At 34.6% G+C, this 26254-nt stretch overlaps 2 protein-coding genes across 2 annotated transcripts; both read right to left on the reverse strand.

Annotated features, from left to right (window-relative positions):
* Nucleotides 1-3369: 3369 nt before the first annotated feature.
* On the reverse strand, nucleotides 3370-4023 carry LOC131651512 (uncharacterized). Its single transcript, XM_058921172.1, has one exon. The coding sequence runs from the start codon at nucleotides 4021-4023 to the stop codon at nucleotides 3370-3372; it is 654 nt and encodes a 217-aa protein (XP_058777155.1).
* An 11781-nt stretch (nucleotides 4024-15804) lies between these two features.
* On the reverse strand, nucleotides 15805-19504 carry LOC131654105 (receptor-like protein kinase). Its single transcript, XM_058924527.1, has 2 exons — nucleotides 16375-19504; nucleotides 15805-16283 (listed from the first exon to the last, which is right to left on the reverse strand). Exons 1-2 carry the CDS (start codon nucleotides 19268-19270, stop codon nucleotides 15913-15915), a joined length of 3267 nt encoding a protein of 1088 aa, XP_058780510.1. The 5' UTR covers nucleotides 19271-19504; the 3' UTR covers nucleotides 15805-15912.
* Between the last annotated feature and the right edge of the window lie 6750 nt (nucleotides 19505-26254).

Raw genomic sequence — 26254 nt, forward strand, 5'->3', positions numbered from 1 at the left:
AAGCCCAAAAGTTCTGTTTTAAAGCCCTAGTTTTCCAAGTGGTTAGATATACTTTGGGGAGCGAAATTAGGAGAGCTATCTGATTCTGAAGCTGAGAATAACAATAGAAGGTGGATTCTTTACCAATTGAAGGCATTCTATTGATGAAGATGAATTCCTCCATTGATTCTTGTATGTTCTTCATGTCTATGGAGAGCTAAATCCCTCTTGTTGAGTCTAAGGTAGTAGTTAACCTATGAATTTACATTACCATTGATTAATTCCTGTGAACAATTGTTTGAATTCATTATCAATAAGAAATCTTGTTTTTATTCTTAAATTATCGTTGAATCTTTGATCGAAAGAAAGGATTTAACTTTTGCCCTAGGTTACTATATTGATTCAATTGCAATTTGCAGAGATGGAATTGTAATTGGGTTTTCATAATTATCGTTCTTAATTACTATTATCGTTATTGTGATTTGGAGAGATCGAATCTCATACCGGTAAAAGTTATCTAATTTGATTTGCAGACATGGAATCTTATTTGAGGATAAGTGAAGATAATGATTCAAAGGATTGTTCTATTGTGAATTAATTGATAATTGTATAGGATTAGGTTGATGAACCCTAAAGGCTCAACATCTTTCTTTATTTGTTAACACAAAGTCCTTTACTTGCTTTTATTTTATTATTTGCTTTTGATATTATTATTAGTATAAAACAAACCAAACCAAATTTCTTAACTCAAAATAAACAACTATAGAACGGCAGTGATATTAACCAATCCCTGTGGATACGATATATTACAGAAAATATTTACCCACAAATACTTTCAACAGAGACGTGCGTCTCCACTTGCTTGCATGGTTTGGGCTACGCATTTTTGTTCCTTTGTGGGCTGGTTCGTCTCTTTTGGGCCTTTGGGTCCTTAATTGCACCCTTCTTTCACTTCAGCACTCCCTTTTCATCTTTTAGGCATAAATATTGGTCATTTAAGCTCAATTTTCTTTCCTTTTCGCAAATAGTCGTAATTGAAGTGTAAAACCTGAAACAAAGCAAATACACGCGTAATATCATAATAAATTAACATAATAAACGGAAAATGCTATAAATATCTATGGATTTTAAGCTAAATATACGATATAAAATCGTGTTATCATGGTGGCCAAGGAGGATTACTGGCCTGAGTATGATGGAGAGGTAGTTTGGCACAACGACGCAATGCGGCAAAAGAAAAAAGGGCGTCCCAATAGTACACGGATTAGAACCGAAATGGACGTCCACGACAAAATGGAACGAAAATGCAGCATTTGTCGTCAGGTGGGGCACAATAAAAAAAGATGCCCTAGTCGTGGCTCAACCTCGACGCAAGTTTAATCTACTCTGTATTTTTTTTAGGACAATGTAACAGTTGCGCTTACCACCTCTTGTAACCTTTCCTCCGTCTTTAATCAATAAATTGTGCTTTAGTTAAAAATCGAAATCGACAACGCAACCATTATTTAGGGTAAGAGAAACTTTAACGAACTCGATTTATCAAACGTTTTTACGAATATACAAGGCCGGAATAAAAAACGGTACGCGAAAATTAGGCCGGAATAGAAAACGGTGCGCGAAAATACCTGAATAGGGTTATTTTTGAAAAAAAAAAGGAGAACACATAGGAGCCAAACCATATGGCGCCTATGTGTTGAGGAATGGCCTTATGCGCCAAACCAAATGGCTAGCAACTTCTTGCCCTAATTTTTGGCCTAATGCGCCAAATGGATTGGCTTGTGTGACATGCATGCGCCATTTCATTTGGCGTATTCACTTGTCTGGGGTCCCAAACCTAGACAGTTTGGTAAATACCCCGAAAACTTGGTTTTTTCTGTATTATTTTTATTAAACATGGTTATTTAAAATTTTTTTTTCTTGTTTTGTTGCTGTAGTTTTTTTATTGTTATGTTGATTTAATATACTAGCCACTTGTTAGAATTTTGTCACTGAGATTTAAATGGTGAAAAAGTCAAGATCTTGAGTTACCATTTTCTAAGTGAGCATGAGACAAAAAGGGGAGCGCCCCCTAATATATGGTCTTTTCATTTAGTTTTTAGTTAATTTTATTTTCATGTTTTATAAATAAATAAATAAAATGATATGTTAGTGTAACTTCTTTCATATAAAAAATAGTTTGTTCAATTTTATTTTCTCTTTAGATTTAATTTAGTCTTTATTTAAACTTTCTTTTGTTAATCGAAAATTGTTTATAAATTTGCTATTTTCTCATTCATTATTACTAACATTTTCCTATTTTTGCGAGGTACTACACTATGAGGTATTGGGCTATTGCATGAGCATTTACAAGCCGTTTCTTTAAATTGTGTATATCATTTATGTTTTAAATTTCATTTTGGGTTTGTAATAGTTAATTATGACTTTTACTTTCTCGCACATTTACTTTTTCGCACCTCTAATTATGTAACTGCCCCAAAGCCCTGTAATAGCGTAGGACATTTACCTTCCGCATTTTAATTTCCGTAAATATTAACTGTTTAGATGTATGGCTAATAGGATTGCATGAGAAGATTAAAATCAACCGTTAGATCACTTCTAAGTCCAAGATAAAAAATAACTGAATCTAACACACCTCGCACTCACTCTCACCCTTACGGTACGCCTCTCTTGGTTGCCTTCGAATATAAGGTCGTGTCCCTCGAAATGTAGAGGTACCCATTAGCAAAGGTCCCTCAATACAAAATCGTCACTAAGTCCCTCGATGACCCTCGACTGTTGCCTACGAAAAAGTGACAATCGTCCCTCCGAATACTGCTAAAGGTACCTCTACCTGTTGCCTTCAACGACCTCGATGACCCGCACGTCCAATATAAACAAGGACTACCTACTTCTATATAGTATGGATAGTCCTAGGAACTTTAAAAAGCATAGAAAAAGACCAATTTAGGGTAGTGCTCTTAATATGCCTAGCTCGATTAAAAAACATCTTTTCAAATACTCTTTCAAAGACTAAGGCTACGCATTTACGCTAAAGTCCTTATGTCCCTTTTCAACTCAAAACAAACAAAGCAAACATGAGCTAAGTAAATTAAGAGCCCGTAGACAACTACGGATGAAAAGGGTGTTTATACCTTCCCTTTTCATAATCTACCCCCGAGCCCGTTTCTTTTAAAAGGGTCTTTTTCTGTTCTTTTTGCCCTTCCGAGTTATTGGACAAAATAAAAGTCGGTGGCGACTCATGCTTAACCGCGACATTTAAAGTCAGTTCACCGAGTTACAAAGAGCATTAGTGAGAGCTCTCTCAAGAGGAGTAGACACGTGATTTTGCTTCTTCACTTGCATGATAGCTTCATTAGTTGCATCTACTCTAAAACAATTACTTTTATCATTCTAATGCTTCATTGCTTCAAAAATATTAAAACACACTTCTTCATCTAGAACTCTCAGTTTCATTAGACCGTCATCGATATCGATCATCATCTGAGAAGTTTTCATGAAAGGTCTTCCAAGAATTAAAGGTGTATCATAATCCTCCTCCATATCAATTACAACAAAGTCGACCGGGAAAATGAACTTATCAACCTTAACTAACAAATCTTCCGCAATCCCATGAGGATGAGTGGTGGACTTGTCGGCTAATTTCAAAGTCATCCTTGTTGCTTTTAACTCAATGTTTCCTAATGTTTTCACAAGAGACAACGGAATCAAGTTAATTCTAGAACCCAAATCGATCAACCCCTTACCGACATAAACATTTCCAATTGTCACCGGTAGAGTAACTTTTCCCGGATCACTTTCTGTTTTCGGTAGAGTTCTTTGAATTATCACACTATAACACGAGTTAACAGTGCCGACTTCTTTATCCGAAAATCTCCTCTTCTTTGTAATAATATCCTTGATGAATTTTGCATAAGTAGGCATTTGCTCTAACACCTCAGAAAATGGAATATTTATTTGCAATCGACTAAAAATATCCAAGAACTTAGCATAATGCCTATCATCATTTTTCTTTGATAGAGCATGGGGATAAGGTAGATTTTGCATAGAAATATAATTCTCTTTCTTTTTTCTTTTCTCCTTTTCTCTCATTTTCTTTTTCTCCTCTATCACAAGATTTTTTATTTCCACTAATTCTTTCTCTTTTCAACTAATTCTCCCTCAATATTTTTTCTACTTCAATCTCATCATCTTTCTTATCATTTTCTACTACCACATATTCTTCCTCAACTACCTCACCTATCCCCATATCAATAGTTCTACCACTACGAGTTAAAATAGACTTACAATGCTCTCGAGGATTCTCTTGAGTATTTTCCAGAAAAGGACCTTTGTGTTGGTCGGCAAGTTATTTTGATAATTGACCAACTTGAGTTTCAAGATTCTTTATGGCCGCATCGGTACTCTTTTGACTAGCAATAGACAATTGCATGAATTGACTAAGAGAATCATCCATTGAAAGCTTTGGAACTTGAGGTTGTTGATTGTAGCCACCTTGATAAGGATTTTGACGATTCGAAGGCTCGACATCTTGTCTCCAACCTTGTTGATAACCTTAGTTATTACTTCTTTTTTGGTAACCTTGGTTATTTTAGTAAGGTTTTTGTCTTCCACCATAGCCTTGATTTGGATTTGATACATAATTCACTTCTTCGTCGGGTGGAGGATAATAACCTGTTTGATGATCTCCCCTACACAACTCACAACACATTACTTGTTGATTTTTGGTAGGAATATCATGCATCTCCTTGAGTTGTTGTGGAAGTTTTGACATTTGTTGAGTGAGAAACTCCACTTGTTGAGTCAATAACTTGTTTTGAGCAAGTATTGCATCATTAGTTCCTAACTCAAGCACTCCCAAATTTCTTTGTATATTACTTCGGTTGTGTTGTCCTTGATGATCGTTGATAGCCATCCTATCAATAATAGCTATTTCTTCTTCTGCACTCTTTGACATCAAAGAACCACTGGCGGTAGCATCCAAAAGAGTTTCTGATTGTGGTTGAAGTCCATTTCTAAAGATATGGATTTGAGTACGCTCATCAAATCCATGTCCTTTGCATTTTTGAACCATAGATTTGAACCTCTCCCACGCTTCATTGAGAGCTTCACTTTGCCCTTGAGAGAACACCGAAATAAAAGTTTTCGCTTCCATGAACCTATTGTGTGGAAAGAATCGATCAAGAAATTTCTCCTCTAACTCATTCCAGCTAGTCATGATATTGTTAGGTTGATCAAGATACCACTCCTTAGCTTTTCCTATCAAGGAATGAGGAAATAGTCTCCTGAAAACCTATTCTTCTTCTGACTCAGGAGCACCGATTGTTCCGGCTATCTCATAAAACTTCGTGAGATGAGTGAAAGGATCTTCATGATCAAGCCCCGTGAATAGATTTTGATACAACAATTGAAGTAGTCCCGTTTTCATCTGCCATCTCTTCCTAAACTAGATTTTCAATTGGAGTTGAAGAAGAAGAAGCTTCCCTTTGTTGTCTTCTTTCCTTAGCTAGTTGTCTTCGTCTTCGAGTTTTGCTATTCAGTCTACGAGCAGTTCTTTCAATCTCAGGATAAAAAAGGAGTTGATCTGCAGGTATACTTCCTCGCATAAACTGTTTTCTGAAAAGCTAACCAAGCAAATTAAATAACATAAGGGATAAGACTTTGGATATAAGAGCTTAATAATAAAACTTAAAACAAAACAAACTATTGCAATGCTTGCAATATCTAAACAGCAATCCCCGACAACGGCGCCATTTTGTTGAAAGTATATTGGAATACTTTTAGTTTATCATTTCCATAGGGGTTGGTGTGATATTACCGCCTTTCTACACTTTATATTGTCATGAGTTAGAGTTACTTTGGGTTTGGTTTGGTAAAAGATCATTCACAAGTTTTAGTAGCAAGGATTTAAATTAGGAAAGATCATTCACAAGTCTCCTACTAATCATGCATATGAACTTGTTACTAATCAATATTATCACGTATCATTCGTCTATATCGTCCGTGTCCGAAACGGTATAGCAAGTTTTTACTGTATTGTTAAACCAACAATTTCTCAATCGATCAAACAATACCAATAACATTTATAAACCGATATAAAGTGAATATCAACCATTAATTCCATGTCTAGACTTAATGTTTGATAGATGATAAAGTTAGGTCAAGATGTAAACATTATATTTCACAAACCTTTAAACCATAGGAATCCAAGAATAAACAAACTATATCATCTATATTGATCTCTTGAGCAAGAAGAACCTGCTCTCCAAACTGCACCGATTTCTTCCAAATCCATAACTCCAAATTTGCTTTGTTAAATTCTAGCACACAATGTAAAGCTTATTATGCCACCAGTTGCAGTTCAAACACTTTCTTCTAACACATGTTACTAGCCTGCTAAATTTCCATAGTGTGGTACACAACAGTTGAGTGCCCAAGGGTCATTAGGGTTTAGCGATTTGAGCAACCAGTCAAGTAAATCTATGTCAGTTTGTATTCGGATGCCAAGAGGGTGGAAAACCATACCAATTTGGCAAAGTCTGCAATGTATAAAAAGATATTGGGTAGATTCTGGAGCCAACACATAGAACAATACCGATGGACCTATTTCTCAATCACCTGAGTCTGGAAACCTTGTTGTCTTGATACTTGCAGCTAATCTTAATATGAGAGTGGACTTATGGAATGCTAGCATATTTACACATTAGCATTAGCATACAAATTTATATTTACAGAAGTAGGAATAATATGAACTAAATTCAAAACAACATTGTCGGAGTTCAAAACAACAACACAAAAATTAGAACATAAAATCCAAGCTTACAAAATGATTATTCAACAAAATGTTAACCTGTTAGAAAATTAAATAACAAAGTCAGAAATCAAAATAACAAAATGAATTTTCAAAACTCTAAATAGAAGAACAATACAGATGGTTATTCAAAACCCTAATTAGAAAAACCTAACAATAAAAACCTTAAAATGGAATCAAAACCACAAACTTTAGACTCTTGCAAACAAAAGTAGGAGAACAATGGTATATCGAAGTAGCCTTTTCCGATTGGTACCCTTTTCTCCATTTTTGTGATTTTTGTTTGTAAGAAACAGAAGAAAAATGCTTCCTTTTTTTTATAAAAAACAGAAGAAGAGAGAACCATGTTTGCATTTGTGCTAAAAGAAAAACTGTTAGAAAGAAAAAGAAGAAGGATGAGATAGGATTTGAGAAACAATATATATATATATATATATATATATATATATATATATATATATATATATATATATATATATATAGAGAGAGAGAGAGAGAGAGAGAGAGAGAGAGAGAGAGAGAGAGAGAGAGAGAGAGAGAGAGAGAGAGAGAGAGAGAGAGAGAGAGAGAGAGAGAGAGAGAGAGAGAGAGAGAGAGAGAGAGAGAGAGAGAGAGAGAGAGAATAAGTAGGAAAAGTTTGTGGAGGAAGAAAGAAAATGTATAGAAAAGTTCAAAATGATATTTTGGTAACCGTGAAAAAAGCAAAAAAGTGGTTGAATTGGTTGGTTTGCAACCAAAGAGAGCCATGTGACATCATCAATCAAGTAGTTGGAATAAAACAATGTGACATCATTAGTTGCAAAAAGTATTTTTTTTGACCAAATTGCCCTCATTTTAGTGAGGTGACAAAATTAGAGTTAAGGAGAATATTGACTTTTCCGGAACATCTAATTTTCTTATATTATAGATTGCCCTCATTTTAGTGAGGTGACAGAATTAGAGTTAAGGAGAATATTGACTTTTCCAAAACATCTAATTTTCTTATATTATAGATTATAGATTTATAAAACTTCTATATGATAATAATAATAATAATAAAAACAAAAATTATTCCAAAAATATTCTCTCTCTTTCTCTTCCTATCTTCAAGTTTAAATTAAACATAAATTATTCACATTATTTACATTATGATACAAGAAAGAAAAACTATGGGTGAATATGTGAGAAATAAAAATGTCAATAAATTGTTTAATTTTAGATTTTTCATGTTTTTTTAATAAAAAATAATTTAATAGTAATAAGCTAAATCTATTGGATCGATAAAATGAGATGAATTGAATCCATCTATATAGTTTGATGGATGGATCAGACCAATCTGTTAAATTTGCTTTTTATTTAATGGATGGATAAATTATTAGTTGAGTTGGATGAATATTTTCTAAATGGATTTTATTGTCACTCCTACCCGAACCATTATTTTTTTTTATACTATTAATTGCGTAAAATTATTGTCTCAGTAAAATTGTTGTTTCGGTAAAAAATTGGCGTTGCTGCAATTATATATTGGTCTGATAAATTATAGGAGGGCCTGTGTTAAAAATTACTTGAAAAATACAGGGTGTCGAAGGGTACAGGGTGTGCCGAAGGGCCCACAATGAAAAAAATTTAACTAATACACCCACTTATTTTTATGAAGGTGTGTTTTAATAAGTTTTAACTAAAAAAAAATACTTAAATGCACCCTAAGGTGTATGTATGTATGCATGTATTAACATATTCATATCAGTTAGTATTTTCTGTTTAATATAGGTAAGTTTAACTTTTAATTTTTAAAGTGTTTGTATAATATGTGTGACAAAGATTAGGTAGTTTTATTTATTTAATGCCATTAGTACTAGACAATTTAAATGATATATTTTTTTAAAATAAATTTACAATAATAAGAAATTTCATTAGATTTTATTATTATTATTATTATTATTATTATTATTATTATTATTATTATTATTATCCAGTAGTACGAATATATTTTTTATTTACAAATCACTTAAATAATATTTATAGATAATTATTTTAAAGTTGTGTAACATTTTTTAATGTGAAATAAAATATGCTAACTAATTTTCTTTTGTCTTTCCTCCACAAAATATTTTTCTTAAAATAAAGTATTAAAACTATATAACTTTGTTGATAGCTAGGATGTATGATTGGCAAAGAGATTTGTGCATGAAAAAGATTGAATCGACAGATTGAATCGACCTGGGGTTTATGCTGAGCTAGTGAGCTCTTCCACCGTTGAAGTGAGATGAGATTTGAAAAGAGCTGTGAAATGAAAGCGGGACTTGGATTTAGTTTAAATAGTATCTGACAAACAAATAACACAAAATATAAGAAAATAAAAAGAAATTATTACTATTTGACTAATTTTTTTAGGCTAATTGAGTTCTTTCATGTTGCCTCAATAAAAGTAATTAACGCTTCATTGAGTTTTAGTGTGTGAAGACATACTATATTTAATTTTAGTGACGTGACTAATCGTTAGTTGGTTTAGTGGTGATTGACACTATATTTAGTAGGGAGAACCACAGTTCAATTCCCCGCAAAAAAAAATAGTAATTTGGTTTCAAATCCCTCTCCTATGGTGACATAAATTTTTATTTGAAATGTGTTTAGATCTGAATCGAGGTAAGACTCAGACTCACATTTATATATCAACCATCTCCTTCTCAAGTGTGAGTTTATACAAATCTTTGCTATATAAAATATCTTCCTTGAGAGTCTTCCAAAGAGTATAGTTAGTAGAGTTTTAGTTTAATCATATTTACCTCTTGAGTTTTCTCCATTTAAAATACATAAACAAGTCAACCATAGCTCTTGATACCATTTAATTTGAAAATTTTAAAATAATCAAAATATTTTTCTCAAACCTTTTTCAAAGCTGTGCAATTTAAACAAACAACTAGGAGAATCAATAATAATAACAGAAAAATTAAATAATAAGAACACTCAATTTTTAATGTAAAAAACTTCCCTCAAGGTGAGAGAATAAAAATCATTGGACCTAGTCCCCTAAAAGGCTAAAACCTTCCACTACACTAATAATAACAATACACAAATTCTTTCTATTAACACTAAGGAATTAAAATTTTCACCGATATACAATAATGGTGGGAAACCTCACTATAAAATAACATCTTCATAAATTATGGGCAGGGCCGGCCCTGGACCAGGGCAACCAGGCCCACAGTCCAGGACCTCAAAAAATTAGGGGCCTCATAATTTTGGATAGCCCAGGGCCTCAAAAAATTAGGGGTCTCATAATTTTGGGTTTGGGCTTTAGCAATTTTAAAATAAAGTAAATGTATATATATCCTGCGAGTTGTTACACAAAACAACAATACCATTTCAGTGTAGTGTTTGAGATCATATTTTCAATCTTGAAGAACGTGTGTTCGATACCTGTAGCAGTCATATTTTATTTTAGTTTCTTCATTTTATATCAAAGCTTACAATTTATTTAAAAAACTGCCATAAAAGAGTACAGCAAACAAATTTTAATTTTATATTATTTTATGTTTTATTTTATAGTCATATTTTTTTTTAATAAGAGTTAATGTAGACTATCGAAATATTTTAAAGACCTTATAATTAGTTCGATTTTTTCACGCTATATATCAACTCTAATAAAGTCTTGAAGTATTTATCGCATTGTCTCAGTATATATATATATATATATATATATATATATATATATATATATATATATATATATATATATATATATATATATATATATATATATATATATATATATATATATATATATATATATATATATTTTCTATTGGAATGGGGCTTCAAAATTATTTGAGACGGCACTGCTTCCGAATATTAATAAGAATAAAATATTTTTTATATTAGTTATACGTATAAATGACTAAGTTTAATATTGTTTGATATTATTTACAATTTAAATATATGATGTTCTTTTTAAAAAAAAAAAAATTTTTTATTAGAGGCCTATTTTTAATATTTGCCCCGGGCCTCTAAAATGTCGGGACCGGCCCTGATTATGGGTATAACATGTTACTGCGTGAGAGAGTTATAGTGAGGAGAGAAAGAGAGGGAATTTCTCAATCTCATACTTTGTTGACAACATCTTCTTCTTCACCCTCATTGCACCAGTTTGTCATGTCAGAGTACCGTTAAGAACAAACCCGAACTATGAGAAAGGTAGAGTTTCTTGAACAAACACAAGAAATCCTATTAGGTTTTCACGAAAGGGAGATAAGATGGAAGAAGAAGAAGAAGGAAATTAGGATTCGTTGTAACTATTTTTCTATTCACTTACTCAATAAGGGTTTACATATTATAATTGAATAACAATAATCTACCTCTCTTAACAACCTGAGAGAACTAGTTTATTTATAGACTACTGAGTTAACTTAAACAATTAGACTAAACAAACAAACTCAATTCAACATGCTAACAATCCTAGCATTATCGACTACTGCATGCTAGAATATATTTCAACTACAACATTCAGGACTTCGACATCAGCATGTGAATAGACTTCGACAACATGCTCAATCTTTGTAGAACGAAGAAGCAGCCTTTGTTGACACTAGAGTTCGATCCAAAATCTCACACTTTGAATTACACCTCGCAACCTCCTAAGTATTGGGATTTTCCAATTGCTAAGATAAATATATTATAATGCATAAAACTCTACTAATGTCGGAGATTATTCTCGTCACAACGGGAAAAATCATTAGAATCTCATATTTATACCAATCAAATAGACAAATTATCGTTGAGTCTCATTGTCCTATAGATTAGTTCTCCCAATTCCATAAATGGGAGAAAGAGTTAAACATAAATATAACTATATAATTAATATCAGAGATTTATTACATAAGCAGCCATAGAAAATTACATAAAATCACATGGTTAGATTATAATCATGTAGAGGGAACCTAATCTAAGGGGACTAGCCACTTGTCCTCAAGGGATTCTTAGTTTTTTTAATTGAAAAATAAAAAGTAAGGCTTACAATGATGAATAATGAAATCTTATTAATATATTTAGTCACTACCTCCCTCTAACTCAGAAAACACCTTAGACAATATAAAATTGGACTCCAAATTTACGCATTCGTTTTGTATCTAACCCTAATTACGTCGTTATTAAGTGATTTTCTTGACTATAATATTATGATTCCAGTGGAAATTAATCCTCATCCCCAGTTGAAGAAAAGAAAGAATCAAATAGAAAACGAACAAGCATACCTTAAGAAGCAGTATGAACATGTTGAATGCAGTCATAGAAATAACACACATAAGAGAATATGCCACCAAGCTATATGTAACCAGAAAATACAACTCCAAAGTCATTCCCAATGAAATGAAATAAGGGGACCCAGTGCTAAAGCAACCAATTATATAACTAAAAGGAGGGAAGTTAGGTTTCAACTAGAAAGGACCATACATAATCATAGAGAGGTTTTAGACCAGAGCATACATGTTGGAGACCTTATAAGGTGAAGCTCTGCCCATAACATGGAATGTAACCAATTTACGTTCTTAATTTAGACTTGATCCATTATTTTGTATCCATGTGAACATTATTATTTGAATAAATAAAAGCAGGGTTAAATATGTTTAAAGTAGTCCCTCTCATGTTAGGTATTTTCATTTTGGGAAAATACCCTTTTTTCCCGTCTCTTAACTTTGTCTTAGGGTCTATTATGGTCCCTTAACTTTTAAAAAGTTCAAATCAATCTCTTATGTTTGGATACAATAAAAAGAATGGAGCGGAATGGAACAGAGCGAGATAGAATGGAGCGGAATTGAATAAATACGTCTTTCCATTGTTTGGGAATTTCACGATGGAATAAAATAATTTTTTCATTCCGCCCAAATCGGAGGGTACAAAAAATAGTGGAAAGTGATGGAATGTGATGGAATGCATTCCATCCGATACCACTCCATTTCATCCGTTTATAATCAATCCAAACGATGGAACATAAAATTATTCCATTCCATTCCGCTCCATTCCATCCTATTCCATCAATCCAAACATACTTAAGTCTTAAAAACGGAGCACGTAGTTCCTTTCCGTCTATTTTCCTCAAACGACGTTTATGTTTGTAGACGTGACAGCTGAGTTGGCAAATGACCTTTGTCTTCCTTATTTTCCACTCTCTTCTACATTCGTGTTCTGCAATTTCCTGAGAAATAAAATTAGGGGCTTAAGTTTCCATCCAATCCCATCTAAAATTGTTCATCCAATTCTAGAAATTAAATGTTGTAGCAACAAGAACACTCTCCCGTAAACTATTTCTCCTTCAATTTCTTCTCAAATTCTTCCTTCACTCTCAAACGCAATAACACGATACAAATTAAACTTTTCATCTTCTTTTGTCATAACTAACCAAGCCATAAATACAACAGATTAAACTCTTCATCTTCTTGTTCAAACACAACTTCAACGGTGCAACGCAATGACATTGTTCACGGGGACAACGTCTTTGTTTACGGTTTTAACGGCGACTTTGTTTACGATTTCGACGACATCTTTATTCACGACGACAACAATTTCGATGGTAATTTTGTTTACGGTTTTAATGGCGACTTTGTTATAGTTTTGATTATGACAAACACATAAGCATAAGTCAAAAGATTTTCTATTCTGTTTGCTTGTTTATTGCAAGTTACAAAACAATTTATTTGTTAGTTAAGTTTATTTGTGACTTTTGAGTTAATTTCATTTTAAAATCTATTGAAGTTAAAAAAGTGTGTGAGATGTGGAGATTTAGAAATGAATGTTTTTCTATTATGTTATTGACAATCTGTCACTGTAGTAGAAACTAGTTTGAGGTTTAGCAGAAATTATTTATAAAACATTTCAAAAGACATCAGTATGCAGTATCCTTGTCGTGTTTCTTGTTATGGCTTTTTGGAAACTTCTGTTTGTGCAGAATTATTATAGTGATTTTGCTAGTGTGGTTGTTGTGGCTTAACGCATCTATCTTGGCTCGAGTTTGGGTTTAGTTTTGGAGTTTGTTTGTTGGTTTTCAACTTTGTAATGGTTTGAGTTCTATTGTTCTGTGCAGATTTTTTATGAGATTTTTTATGAGATGTGTAATGAATGATGTTACTTTAGTCATGTTAAATCCACATTAGCACATTACAATGCCACTTGGACGTTTTTTTTCAAACTTTGACTAACGGACCGAGACGGAAGGACTAACGTGGCACTATTTTAATAGTTAAAGGATCAATTTGAACATTTTAAAAATTAAGGGACTAAATTGGACTCTCAGTTAAAGTTAAGGGACTAAAAAGACTATTTTAGCTTTTTGTTCCTCCAGCTAAAATCGTCATTAAAACCCTCGTTAATTCTGTCGCTAAGTAATAAATTGTCGTTAATTCAGTCACTAAGTTGCAGGAGAGGCCAAAATTAAAATTCCTGATTTTAGAAGGATAATTCTTTAACGAAGTTTTTTAGATAGACGAAAAAAGAAAATGTCTCACTTTAAAAAGAGTTTAAACATATTTAACACTATTTTTTGTTTCAGTTAATTGGGATCGACGACGAAATATACTCTCCCTCGAATGGAACCAACAATGATAAATACTCTCCCTAGATTTTAAATCTATGAAGATAAATACTCTCCCCCATATATTGAGATGAACGAAGATAAATACTCTCCAAATTAGGAACAATGATGATAAACACTCTCCTCATATTAGAATTGAGGATAACAAATTTTTTTTTTTAAAGGCCAAGAGATATATTAATAGAAAGGCATAAGCAATGCCATAGTACAGTATAAAACGTACAAAACTCCAAAACCAGAAACTAAGTGAGCAGCTGAGACATTGGAGTAACTTATCCAAGCCAATACCCTTCTCTCTTAGATTCAAGAGCCAGCTCCTCATTCTATTACAGAATCAGCAAAATTTAATGATATAAAACAGAACTAACAAGAGAATACTAACTCCAATCCAAACTGATATGCAGCCCAAATAACATAGCTGAGGCCGCAGCCACTTTGCCGCCCACTGTTACGCCAGCCAAAGAAATACCAATGGTATGCCAACCTAGAGCTGAGATTGCAGTCACAAAATTGGCCCCATCCACCAAACGCAAGCCGAAACGCCAAAGCCGAAAGCCGACTCCAGATAAATACTATAAGACTATGCACCACACCCAAACATAGCAGAATCCCCTAACCAGCAAACAAGACATAGGTGTCTCAAGACTCCGCAAAATCATGCACCGACCGCTGCATATGGACTTTTCGAAAATGCGAACACCGGATCCAAAAAAAGTTGCGACCGCTGCATATGGACTTTTCGAAAATGCGAACACCGGATCCAAAAAAAGTTGGCCAACAACAAACATACTATACTGCAGCAATCGCCATACTCGTCATCAAAAGATGCGCTGCAAACAACACTCTAAACTGGCTCCGATCCTCCCTAACTCCATTAATCTTTCCCAATCCATCCGATGCATTCTTTTGGGTTCGTAATCCATTGACTTAACGATGATAAATACTCTCTCAAGAGTGTGGGATCAAAGAAGATAAAACCTCCCCCGAAAAAGGGTCAAGACAAATACCGTAATGTAATACAAGGTGCAAAAAATAAAAGTGATAACTTGTTTATGTATTTATTGACATTTTCACATAAATAGTTCAACAATAAAACAAAATCAAAATCATAGTTAAAAGAGGTCTAAAAGACCACAACACTTAGAATGTTAACAATAACAGTGTGTCTGACCAACCAGAACTTTGATGAAAAATAGGTTGTAACGAAGTCATATTTATAACCCCTAAGAAAGAAAAATAATTGGAATTAACAATAAGAGTGGAAAAAATGAAGTGATATTCAGTACCTAATTCTTAAAGAAAAGTGCTAACAACACATTGTGACAATGGTGTTGGACAGTGATTCAATTCAACATTTCAACTACGCTGCGTCAAATTGATAGAGATTTTTTGTTTTCAATGAGCGAAAACACGGTAATAATAAAGATTATCTGAATTCAAGATCATAGCATACATGTTTCAACAAGAGCTTATAGGATTATGATATTATTATTCACCAAATTTGAAGCACAATGCTTACAACAAAAGTGATATCTATATAATATCATGATATCATAGATACAAGTTAGAAATCTTTTACAAAACTAGCCCTTCTTACCTTTTTTTTCTGTGGATTTGAATCTGATAACTGCTTAGTAACATCTGTCATTTTGGGCCTCTTATGTGGATCATTCTCAACACATCTCAAAGCCACCATAAGCACTTCTGCAACATTTTCCATTATATTGGTATCTAGACACTCATTTGCAAGGCTTGAATCAACAATTTGATTAATTTCTCCTGTTTCACTCCACAACAATCTAACCCAACCCACTAAATCAGTACCCTCCGGAAACGATGAATCTACTACCTTCTTTCTCGTTATCAGCTCAAGCAAAACTACTCCATAGCTGTATACATCACACTCCCTACTACTTACCGTTGTATAAGCGTTCTCTGTCAAAGGCCAATATAAACAAATATGTTACTCAACCGTACGAAAATTATGTGAAGAAGATAAAAATCAAATCACTAGTTAGTTAGTTACCTGGTGCAATATAACCAATTGTGCCAGGCACGGATGATGAAGGATTTGATGTAGAGGACTGGTCCAAAAGTTTGGCAATACCGAAGTCTGCAATGTGAGGCACCATATCAGAGTCTAGAAGTATGTTGCTTGGTTTGATATCTCGGTGCACAATGGGAGGATCGCAGTCATAATGGAGGTAAGTCAACCCATGAGCAATTCCAATAGCTATCTTATACCGAACATTCCACTCTAAAGACGGTGCTGGCTTCTTTTCATGCAAGACATCATAAAGGCTTCCATTTGGCATGTAGCTATACAGAATTAGACCATAATCATGTCTCAACCAAAAGTTTTCCAATTTGACAAGATTACGATGCTTGATTTGTCCGAGGGTTTGAATTTCTCTAACCATGCTCAAGTTCTTACCTTTGCTGGCAGCAAATGCTAGCTTCTTTACAGCAAAAGCTTTGTCTTGGTTTACAAGGGCTTTATAGACAACTCCATGGGCTCCTCTACCAATAATATACCGATCACTTAGATTCGATGTAGCCTCCATGACTTTGTTAAGAAGGGACGAGGGACCTCCATTATCGGTGATATGGACTTGCTGCTTAGATTTTCTGCCAAAGATATAAACTAATCCCATCAACAGCAAAACAACAAATATTGAGGATCCTATCGCTATCATCACAATTGCAACTTTACTGAGGCCTTTGTTACTCATAGGTTTGTTGTTGTTGTCACATGGTTTTACGTAGCTGCTTTCGTTGCAAACAAAGCCACTGGATGGTGAACAACTGATACATAGCCCGGGATTCCCCGAAAATGATGACAAGCGATAATTAAACCGCTTCATTAGCATTTTCGGTACGGGACCCTGAAAAGAATTGTTCGAAATACTGATTTCGACTAATGAAGGGAGGTCATCAAGAACTTGTATGCTTCCTGTCAAATTGTTACGAGAAAGATCCATCATTAGTAAACTTTTCAGCTTTCCAATTTCCACAGGTATGTCTCCTATCAGCCCATTAGAACTTAGATTCAACCCGTAGATCAAATTCTGCAATGTCCCAACCGAGTTAGGAATTTTCCCTCCAAACATATTGCCCCCAAGCTGTAGTTCCGAAAGATCTTTAAAAGCCGACAAGAACTCTGGAATTCCGCCACTAAAACGATTCTCATTCAAAACTAGTGTGTTTAGCTTTGTCCACTTCTGCAAACTCGACGGCAATGAACCATTCAGGAAATTAAATCCCACATCAAACTTGTCCATTTTGGTACAGTTTGCGAGCTGAAAAGGCAAAGGACCTTCTAAGTCATTATGAGCAAGATTCAGTGTCCGAAGATTCACAAGGCTTCCTAACTCCGGTGGTATACTCCCACTAAGTTTATTCATAGACAACATTAAATCCGTGAGATTCGTGCAGTTTCCCAAGCTCGACGGAATTGATCCGTTGATTTCATTGTTGCTGATCTCCATGTATAACAGATTGGTATTCCTTTCAAACTCCGGGAGAGGCCCGGTAAATTTGTTTTGTTTAAGAATGACCCTTCTTAGAGTTGTGCATCTTCCAACATCAAGAGGTATTCTACCTTGAAGCTGATTGATTCCCATATTCAAAACACTCAACTTTCTTCCATAACAAAGATTTGGTGGAAGGTTCCCAGTGAACCTATTATTCACAAAGTCCAACTGCACCAAACTGCTGTTAATTCCCAAGCTTTGAGGTATGACTCCAGAGAACATGTTGTTAAACAATGAAATGTTCTTAAGGTTCTTGAGCTCTGTCATCTCCACAGGAAGTTCACCAGAAAGGCTATTATTATACACAAACAGATACTCGAGACCTCGAATCTTCCATATCTCGAGCGGAATTTCGCCTCTCAATTGATTAGAAAACAGTTCAAGGTCTCTTAATTCACTGAGTTTTCCCAATTCACACGGAATCTTTCCATCGAGTCGGTTGGAATACAAATGCAATTCAGTCAAAGACTTACAGTTGCCTATTTCAGAAGGTATTTCTCCAGACAAATGATTCTCCGAAAGGCGAAGAATCGAAAGCTTGGTTAGCAGACCAATGGAAGATGGAATAGGTCCAACCAAGTTAGATTTCACAGCAGCAAATTTTGATAAAGCAGTATAATTACCAATACTATATGGAATTTCACTACCAAAATCATTGAATGAGATATCCAAAAACTGTAAATTTCCACAACCAGAAGAACCCAAAGGAATAGTACCTGTTAGTTTATTGTTGGCAACATCAAAGTTAAGAAGTTGGTTGAGATTGTTGAGACTGTAAGGAAGAACACCCTCCAACTGATTATCATTCAAATACAAGTCTTGTAACTGAGTACAGTTCCCAATAGAGGAAGGAATTGAACCAGAGAAGTTGTTATATTTGAGGTACAATTCTTGGAGATGAGTCATGTTGGCAATAGTAGTTGAAATGGAACCGTGAAGCTGGTTATAAGAGAGATCAAGAACTTTAAGGAGAGGGATTTGAGACAAGAAATGAGGAAATGGAGTTGTGAGAACATTAACAGAAAGATCAAGGTATTTGAGATTGTGAAGGTTAGTGAAAGATTGAGGTATTTGGCCATTGAAGTAGTTGTAACTAAGGTCTAGGTGTTGAAGTTGTGTGCAGTTAGCAATTTCTGGTCCTAGTTGACCGTTGATATCAAGATAGGAAAGGTTGAGAGAGATTACACGGTGGAAAGAGTTGCATTTGAGACCAGCCCATGAACATGGTGTGGAATGAGATGGGTTCCATGTTGAGTTTATGAGAGGTGGAAGTGATGTCCAGTGGGTTTTGAATGATAGAAGTGCTAAGCCATCTGAGTTGAGTGAAGAAGAAAGAGTGTAGAAATGGAAGATGGAAGAAAAGAAGAGAAGAGAGGAGTGAAGTTTCATGGAGAGAAGAAAAAGTTAGTACTACCTTGGTTGAAGATGAGTTGAAAAAAAGGTTGTACTAGTATGACCTATGAAGCGGTGGTGTTTTTGTTTTTTGTGTGTTAAGTGTTATGTTTCATAGTTTCATGATGATGTTTGGTCATTGATCATTAATATATGTGTCAGTTTTGAGTATGCCATCATTGACTGTTTTTTCTTCCATTCACATTCACTATTTCTTATGTATAGAAACAAAGAGAAGTTAGGTGGTTTTGGATTTCTTTGAATGTTGCATTTTTTGAGTTGTTAGATTTGCTTTACTTAGGTAAAGAAAGACTTATTTTGGAAAAGAAACATATATTATAGAAAGACTTGTGTTAGTGCGTACTGCTACTGCACATTAGTTTGTCATATGACTGGATTGAATAAATTAATGTGAATACAAATAAGTAGTTAAAAAGTTGTGTCAATGTTAACTTTAATGATTTAGTTACAAACTTTACCGGTGGCTTTACACAAGTGTATTATGATAGTAAGTCATAGATGTATGATAGTAAACTTCAAGGAAGAGGATTTATGAGAGAAAAATTAATATATTAATCTATACTATTGGACATTCTACCTCCGTTGATGTAAGAGACACGACATTACTAAGTAAAAAGATAGAGAAAACATCATCTGAAAAGTATAAAATCATAGACTTGATAACCTTGAAATAGGAGTGTTAAAAAGAAAGAAAAAAAAAAAGGTTAAATAAGTTTTTGGTCCCTATAAATATTGTAGTTTCATTTTTAGTTCCTTCTGGATTTTGGCAACGGTTTTAGTTGGTTTTGACAACGATTTTTTTTTAAAAACAGTTATCTAAAGGCAGAGAGGGACTAAAAATGAAAACTGCAATATTTATAGCAACCAAAAACTTATTTAACCCAAAAAAAAATGGGAGTGTTAGAAAAAAAACACGCATAGAGAAAATAAAAAGAACACACATAACATAAGAATGTAATAGGGAAACTTTAAAATCAGAAGAAAAAAACACACATTTTGTTTAATGACAACTAGAGAATAACACATAATGTATTCTCAACAACTCCCAGATCCCGACTGTAACACCCTAATTTCCCAGTATATAATATAACAAATAAATCAAGGTATAACACTTGATCAGATTAGGATGTCACACATCTCAATTCACAATTTGTTTTGTAACAAATAAAATTTTAAAATAAAACATTTAACACCTGTCATTGCCTGCTCACCTTCACTTAGGGTATCATCGCAACGAAATTATCTGATGACATAATACGAAGCATGCATGTCATAACTCAATACTTTGTTAAACTTTTAAAATAATTGCAGTGACCAACTTCACATAACAGCATAAACAAAAAAGCAAAACGTTGAGAGTATAACATTCAACTCTAACATAGTAAACAAAATGAAATAACGTTCGCCCCACCTAGTGTTACAAAATCAGAGCATGTAATCTAAAATACAGAACAAACTAAAAGAAGAATATTTTTCCTGTTGATTTTAGTTACACATATTTTTCCTGTTGATTTTAGTTGCTTTTGAGTTAATTGGTTAAGTGTTTTATTATTGTATTCCGCATTTTATGCTTTGATCGTGTGTTTAAGTGTTTGCAGACTCAGATGAATGAAGTGGAGAAAATCAATGCGAAAAAGTGAAGAAACTGAAGAAAAGCACATGGCCTGGCTAGACGCGTCCCTAGACGCGTGTGGAAAAGAGAAAATGCAATCTGCTGGCTAGACGCGCCCCCAAACGCGTGTGGAACCAAGAAAAGACCATAACCTGCCCAAACGCGTCCCAGGACGCGTGCCAGTTTCGCAAGACACAAAGAAAAACAACCATCTGCCAGGACGCGTCCCCAGACACATGTCCCAGGAGTCCAGAATAACAAATGAAAGCCTCCTGTCTGCCCAGACGCGTCCCATGACGCGTTTCACTGCACCAGACGCGTCTCCACACGCGTGTGCACGTGAAATTTCGGGCTTTCTTGCTGAGAAGCCCAGTCAATCAGAAATAAAAGAGGGAAAACGCGTTGGCACAAGGGTTGGACGATTTCGAGAGCGAAAATACACTGTAAAAGGTTGGAGAACTCAGATTGGAGGCAAGGATTGAAGATTTCAATGAGCTTTTGTCATTGAAGATTGGATTTCCTTCATTTATCTGTAATGTCTACAAGTAACACTATGATTTTTGTTATTATTATGAGTAGCTAAACCCCCAATTGCTAGGGGTGACCCTGATTCTGAATATTATAACTTTGTTTATCGTATGCAATAACAATTTGGTTTTCATATATCTGATTTGTTCTACGACTGTTCTTAATGCCTTAACCGTCAGAAAAACGGATATTGAATCTTTATGAATAATTTTAGCTAGACAGCGATTATTTGTTTGTCTGAGTAAAACATATGGTAATCACTATCACCTAGGACTAGGGATAATTTATCATAACCGGAAATTCTCGATATTGGAATGCTTGATCATAATTATAATTATCTATGGACATAGTAATTAGGTTGTGATGTCAAAGATCTATTCACTAAGGAATTAGGATTAGATAATCTTGAGAACCGGTAATCAAGTGTGATAATTTAGTTGTTGCATTGAGAAAGCAAGTTATGAAGGATAGAAAAACACTTAGAAAGGGGGGGTTTGAATAAGTGTAGTCTTAAAAACTTGAACGATAAAAATAAATAGCACAGTTATTTTTATCCTGGTTCGTTGTTAACTAAACTACTCCAGTCCACCCCCGCGGAGTGATTTACCTCACCTGAGGATTTAATCCACTAATCGCAACAGATTACAATGGTTTTCCACTTAGTCCGCGACTAAGTCTTCTAGAGTTTCCTGATCACAACCTGATCACTCCAGGAACAACTGCTTAGACACAAGCTAAGACTTTCTTAGAGTATCCTGACCACCACGTGATCACTCTAATTACAACTGCTTAGACACAAGCTAAGACTTCCTAGAGTATCCTGATCAACACTTGATCACTCTAGTTACTTACAAATTAATGTAATCAAATAAGAGTTTTACAATGCTTCTTAAAAGCTATAATCACAACAGTGATATTTCTCTTAACGTTTCAGCTTAATCTCACTAATATATTACAACAGCAATGTAGTGAGCTTTGATGTAGATGAAGTTTCTGAGCTTTGACTTGAACAGCGTTTCAGCAAGTTAATATTCACAGAATTTGGTTCAGAGTTGTTCAAGAATTCGTAACCTTGCTTCTCATCAGAACTTCATATTTATAGGCGTTTGAGAAGATGACCGTTGAACGCATTTAATGATTTGCGTGTTCCGTACAGCTTTGCATTTAATGTTTCACGCTTTTGTCAACTACCTCGAGCCTTGTTCACGCTGTGTCTACTGACGTTGCCTTTAATAGCTTCCAACGTTCCTTTTGTCAGTCAGCTTAGCCTGCCACCTGTACTTTCTTCTGATCTAATGTTTGTGAATAAAATATTTGAATATCATCAGAGTCAAACAGCTTGGTGCATAGCATCTTCTTGTCTTCTGACCTTGAAGTGCTTCTGAGCGTGATACCATGAGAACTTCAGTGCTTCTGCTTCTGACCTCAAGTTCTTCTGATGCTTTCATAGACCCATGTTCTGATTCTGCCTTGACCATCTTCTGATGTCTTGCCAGACCATGTTCTGATGTTGCAGGCTGAACCTTCTGAGACAAAGCTTCTGAGCGCTGATTTGTGTATACTCTTTATATATTTCCTGAAAGGGAAATTGCAATGTATTAGAGTACCACATTATCTCACACAAAATTCATATCCTTGTTATCATCAAAACTAAGAATATTGATCAGAACAAATCTTGTTCTAACAATCTCCCCCTTTTTGATGATGACAAAAACATATATAAATGATATGAATTTGCGATCAGAAAGAGCAGACGGCTAAAGACAAATTACACAGCTATAGCATAAGCATGTGAATATGTCTCCCCCTGAGATTAACAATCTCCCCCTGAGATGAATAATCTCCCCCTGAAATAAATACTCGAAGAACTTTAATGATAAAAGACTTCCCTGATTATTTCGGTAGAGACGATCACATAAGCTTCTTGCTTCTGATAATTCATAGCTTCTGACTTCTGCTTCCATTGGACAGCTTCAGAACTTGAATTTCTTTAGATCCCTAGAACACTCACAGCTTCTGATTCCTGCTTCCATTTAGGACAGCTTCAGAACTTGAATTTCTTTGATCTTCAGAACATTCACAGCTTCTGATTCCTGCTTCCATTTAGGACAGCTTCAGAACTTGAATTTCTTTAATCTTCAGAACATTCACAGCTTCTGATTCATGCTTCCATTTAGGACAGCTTCAGAACTTGAGTTTTCTGGATCTTTTAGAACATTCACAGCTTCTGATTTCTGCTTCCCTCGGATAGCTTCAGAGCTTTGAAATTCTTCTTTCATCACTTCATGCTAGATTGTATCAGAATATTGTTGAATGTACCAGAGCATCATCAGAGCATCTCTACATCCTGAAATGTTACAGAACAAAACTAAACGACAAAAGTCAGCATGAATGAGTTAGAACATAAGATGTGTATCAGAACACAAGATATGTATCAGAGCCATATAAGCCATATAGACTATATCAGATCTAATAGACAATGTATTAGAGCAAATAGACAATGATTTGGATCATATTCTACTATCAGAATTTCTGATCATTCTTGCTTCTGATTCTGAAGTTTCCTAGCACTCAACTTGCTTCAAGAATCCAAGAGCTATCTCTGATCATTTCTTCTTGCTTCTGATTCTGAAGCTTCATAGCACTCAGCTTGCTTCAAGAATCCAAGAGCTTGATTCATTTTGTTGCTTCTTATATTGATCTTGAATCTTTGATTCCTGCAACAACACAACTTAGAAACATATGAAGCTTGCAGCTTCTGTTAGTAAATGTGGGGTCTTTTTACTCGGTAACTGATAATATTAATCAGATCATTTATCATATATTTTCTCCCCCTTTTTGTCATAACATCAAAAAGCATAAAAGATTCAGATGTAAAGCAAGAGACAAAAGGAAAGAAACATAAATAATCATTGATAGAAAGCAGAAGTACAGGAGTTATGCAGAATAAGCTTTTCATTGATTAACCAAGTAGGATTACAAAAGATGTATGCTGATACACAAGTGCAACAAGCAACGAAAACTACAAAGACTTAAGAGCTACAACTCTAACCTAAGACTCTATCCTACGCAAAGACTGCGCAAACAACTCAAGAACCCTCTGGTCTTCAGTTTGTTCAGCCATGGAAGCTTGAAAACTCTTCATGCCTGTCCAGACTAGAACCTCCACTGTAGGAGAGATCCAAGAGACCAAAGAGGAAGTGAGGGACAGTTCACAGACAGAGAGCTAATGTTGCAAGCGGGCTCCAGGCACTCAAGAAGGTCTTCTTCCTTTGGATAAATGTTGATAACAGCATTGAAGAAGAGATCTGTCTTGAAGGAGACTTGGAGAGCCATCCCAAGATATGCTTCACATCCTGTAACTGATTAACCCTTCCATCCGTTCTTATTGAGTTGAAAGGATTCATGAAGAACGCTAGGTTGAAGATGAATGAACTAGGGTTTATGCCAAAGAAAAACTTTGTTGGACAAGAGAAAAAGAAAGAGAAAGAGAGCCAAGACTTATTGAAAAATGCAACGAAATGAAGGAATAAATAGTGGGAAAAAGAAGAGGGAAACGTTCGAGGAATATAAAAAAGAAAAGAAGGACAATAAAAGAAATGATGAATAGCATTTAATGTTACGTGACGTGAGGAGAGATAATAATGACAAAAGACGAGATTTGCACAGTTACCTAAGTAGACGTCCCCTCAACTGCACGCACGCTTGTCCAGGAATAGTGAACACGTGTTTACCATCTGGATAGCCAGTTACAGCTGTTTTGCTTTTAAAGAGATTCTGAATCAACTTAGACAATGAAATGTTAGTAATAACTGAATCACAATTTCTAATTGATTTCAATCAGAACTTCTTATAAACAAAAAATCCAATTTCATTTCAGAAGATACTCATACATAAGATCTTCTCATCTTCTCATTCTGGGCATAAATCCATACTGATATTCTTCAGAATGAACTTAAACCTATCTTCAGCAAGGGGTTTTGTAAAGATATCAGCCCATTGATGGTCTGTATCCACAAAGTTTAAGGATATAACACCCTTCTGAACATAGTCCCTTATGAAATGATGTTTAATCTCAATATGTTTAGCTTTTGAATGTAAAATAGGATTCTTAGATAAACATATAGCAGAAGTATTATCACAGAAAATAGGAATGCTACTCTCATATATCTGGTAATCTTCCAGCTGACTTCTCATCCAGAGCATTTGTGTGCTACAACCAGCAGCAGCAACATATTCTGCTTCTGTTGTTGAGAGGGCAATAGTAGCTTGCTTCTTGCTGTACCATGAGATCAGATGACTTCCAAGAAATTGACAACTTCCAGAAGTGCTCTTTCTTTCTATTCTATCTCCAGCATAGTCAGCATCACAGAATCCTACTAAGTTGTAATCTTTAGATCTTCTGTAAAATAAACCAACATTAGTAGTACCTTTCAGATACCTTAGAATTCTCTTAACCGCAGTTAAATGAGATTCTCTTGGATCTGATTGGAATCGAGCACACAAACAAACACTAAAGAGAATGTCAGGTCTAGAAGCAGTTAGATATAGAAGAGATCCAATCATACCTCTGTACAACTTCTGATCTACCTTCTTACTTACCTCATCCTTACCCAGTACACATGTTGGATGCATAGGAGTTTTGGCTTCTTTGCTTTCAGAAAGATTAAACTTCTTCAGAAGTTCTTTCACATACTTCGTTTGATGAACATAGGTTCCATCGGAAGTTTGGTTAATTTGAATCCCAAGGAAATACTTGAGTTCTCCCATCATGCTCATTTCAAATTCATCCTGCATAGACTCAGCAAACTCCTTTCCAA

The sequence above is a fragment of the Vicia villosa genome, linkage group LG2 (assembly GCF_029867415.1).
Source record: "Vicia villosa cultivar HV-30 ecotype Madison, WI linkage group LG2, Vvil1.0, whole genome shotgun sequence".
Classification (NCBI taxonomy): Eukaryota; Viridiplantae; Streptophyta; class Magnoliopsida; order Fabales; family Fabaceae; genus Vicia; species Vicia villosa.

Coding starts and splice junctions, on each gene's coding strand:
- LOC131651512 (XM_058921172.1), bottom strand. CDS start 4,023: ATGCAAAATCTACCTTATCCCCATGCTCTATCAAAGAAAAATGATGAT.
- LOC131654105 (XM_058924527.1), bottom strand. CDS start 19,270: ATGAAACTTCACTCCTCTCTTCTCTTCTTTTCTTCCATCTTCCATTTC. Junction 16,284..16,374: donor AATTGGTTATATTGCACCAG/GTAACTAACTAA, acceptor GGCCTTTGACAG/AGAACGCTTATACAACGGTA.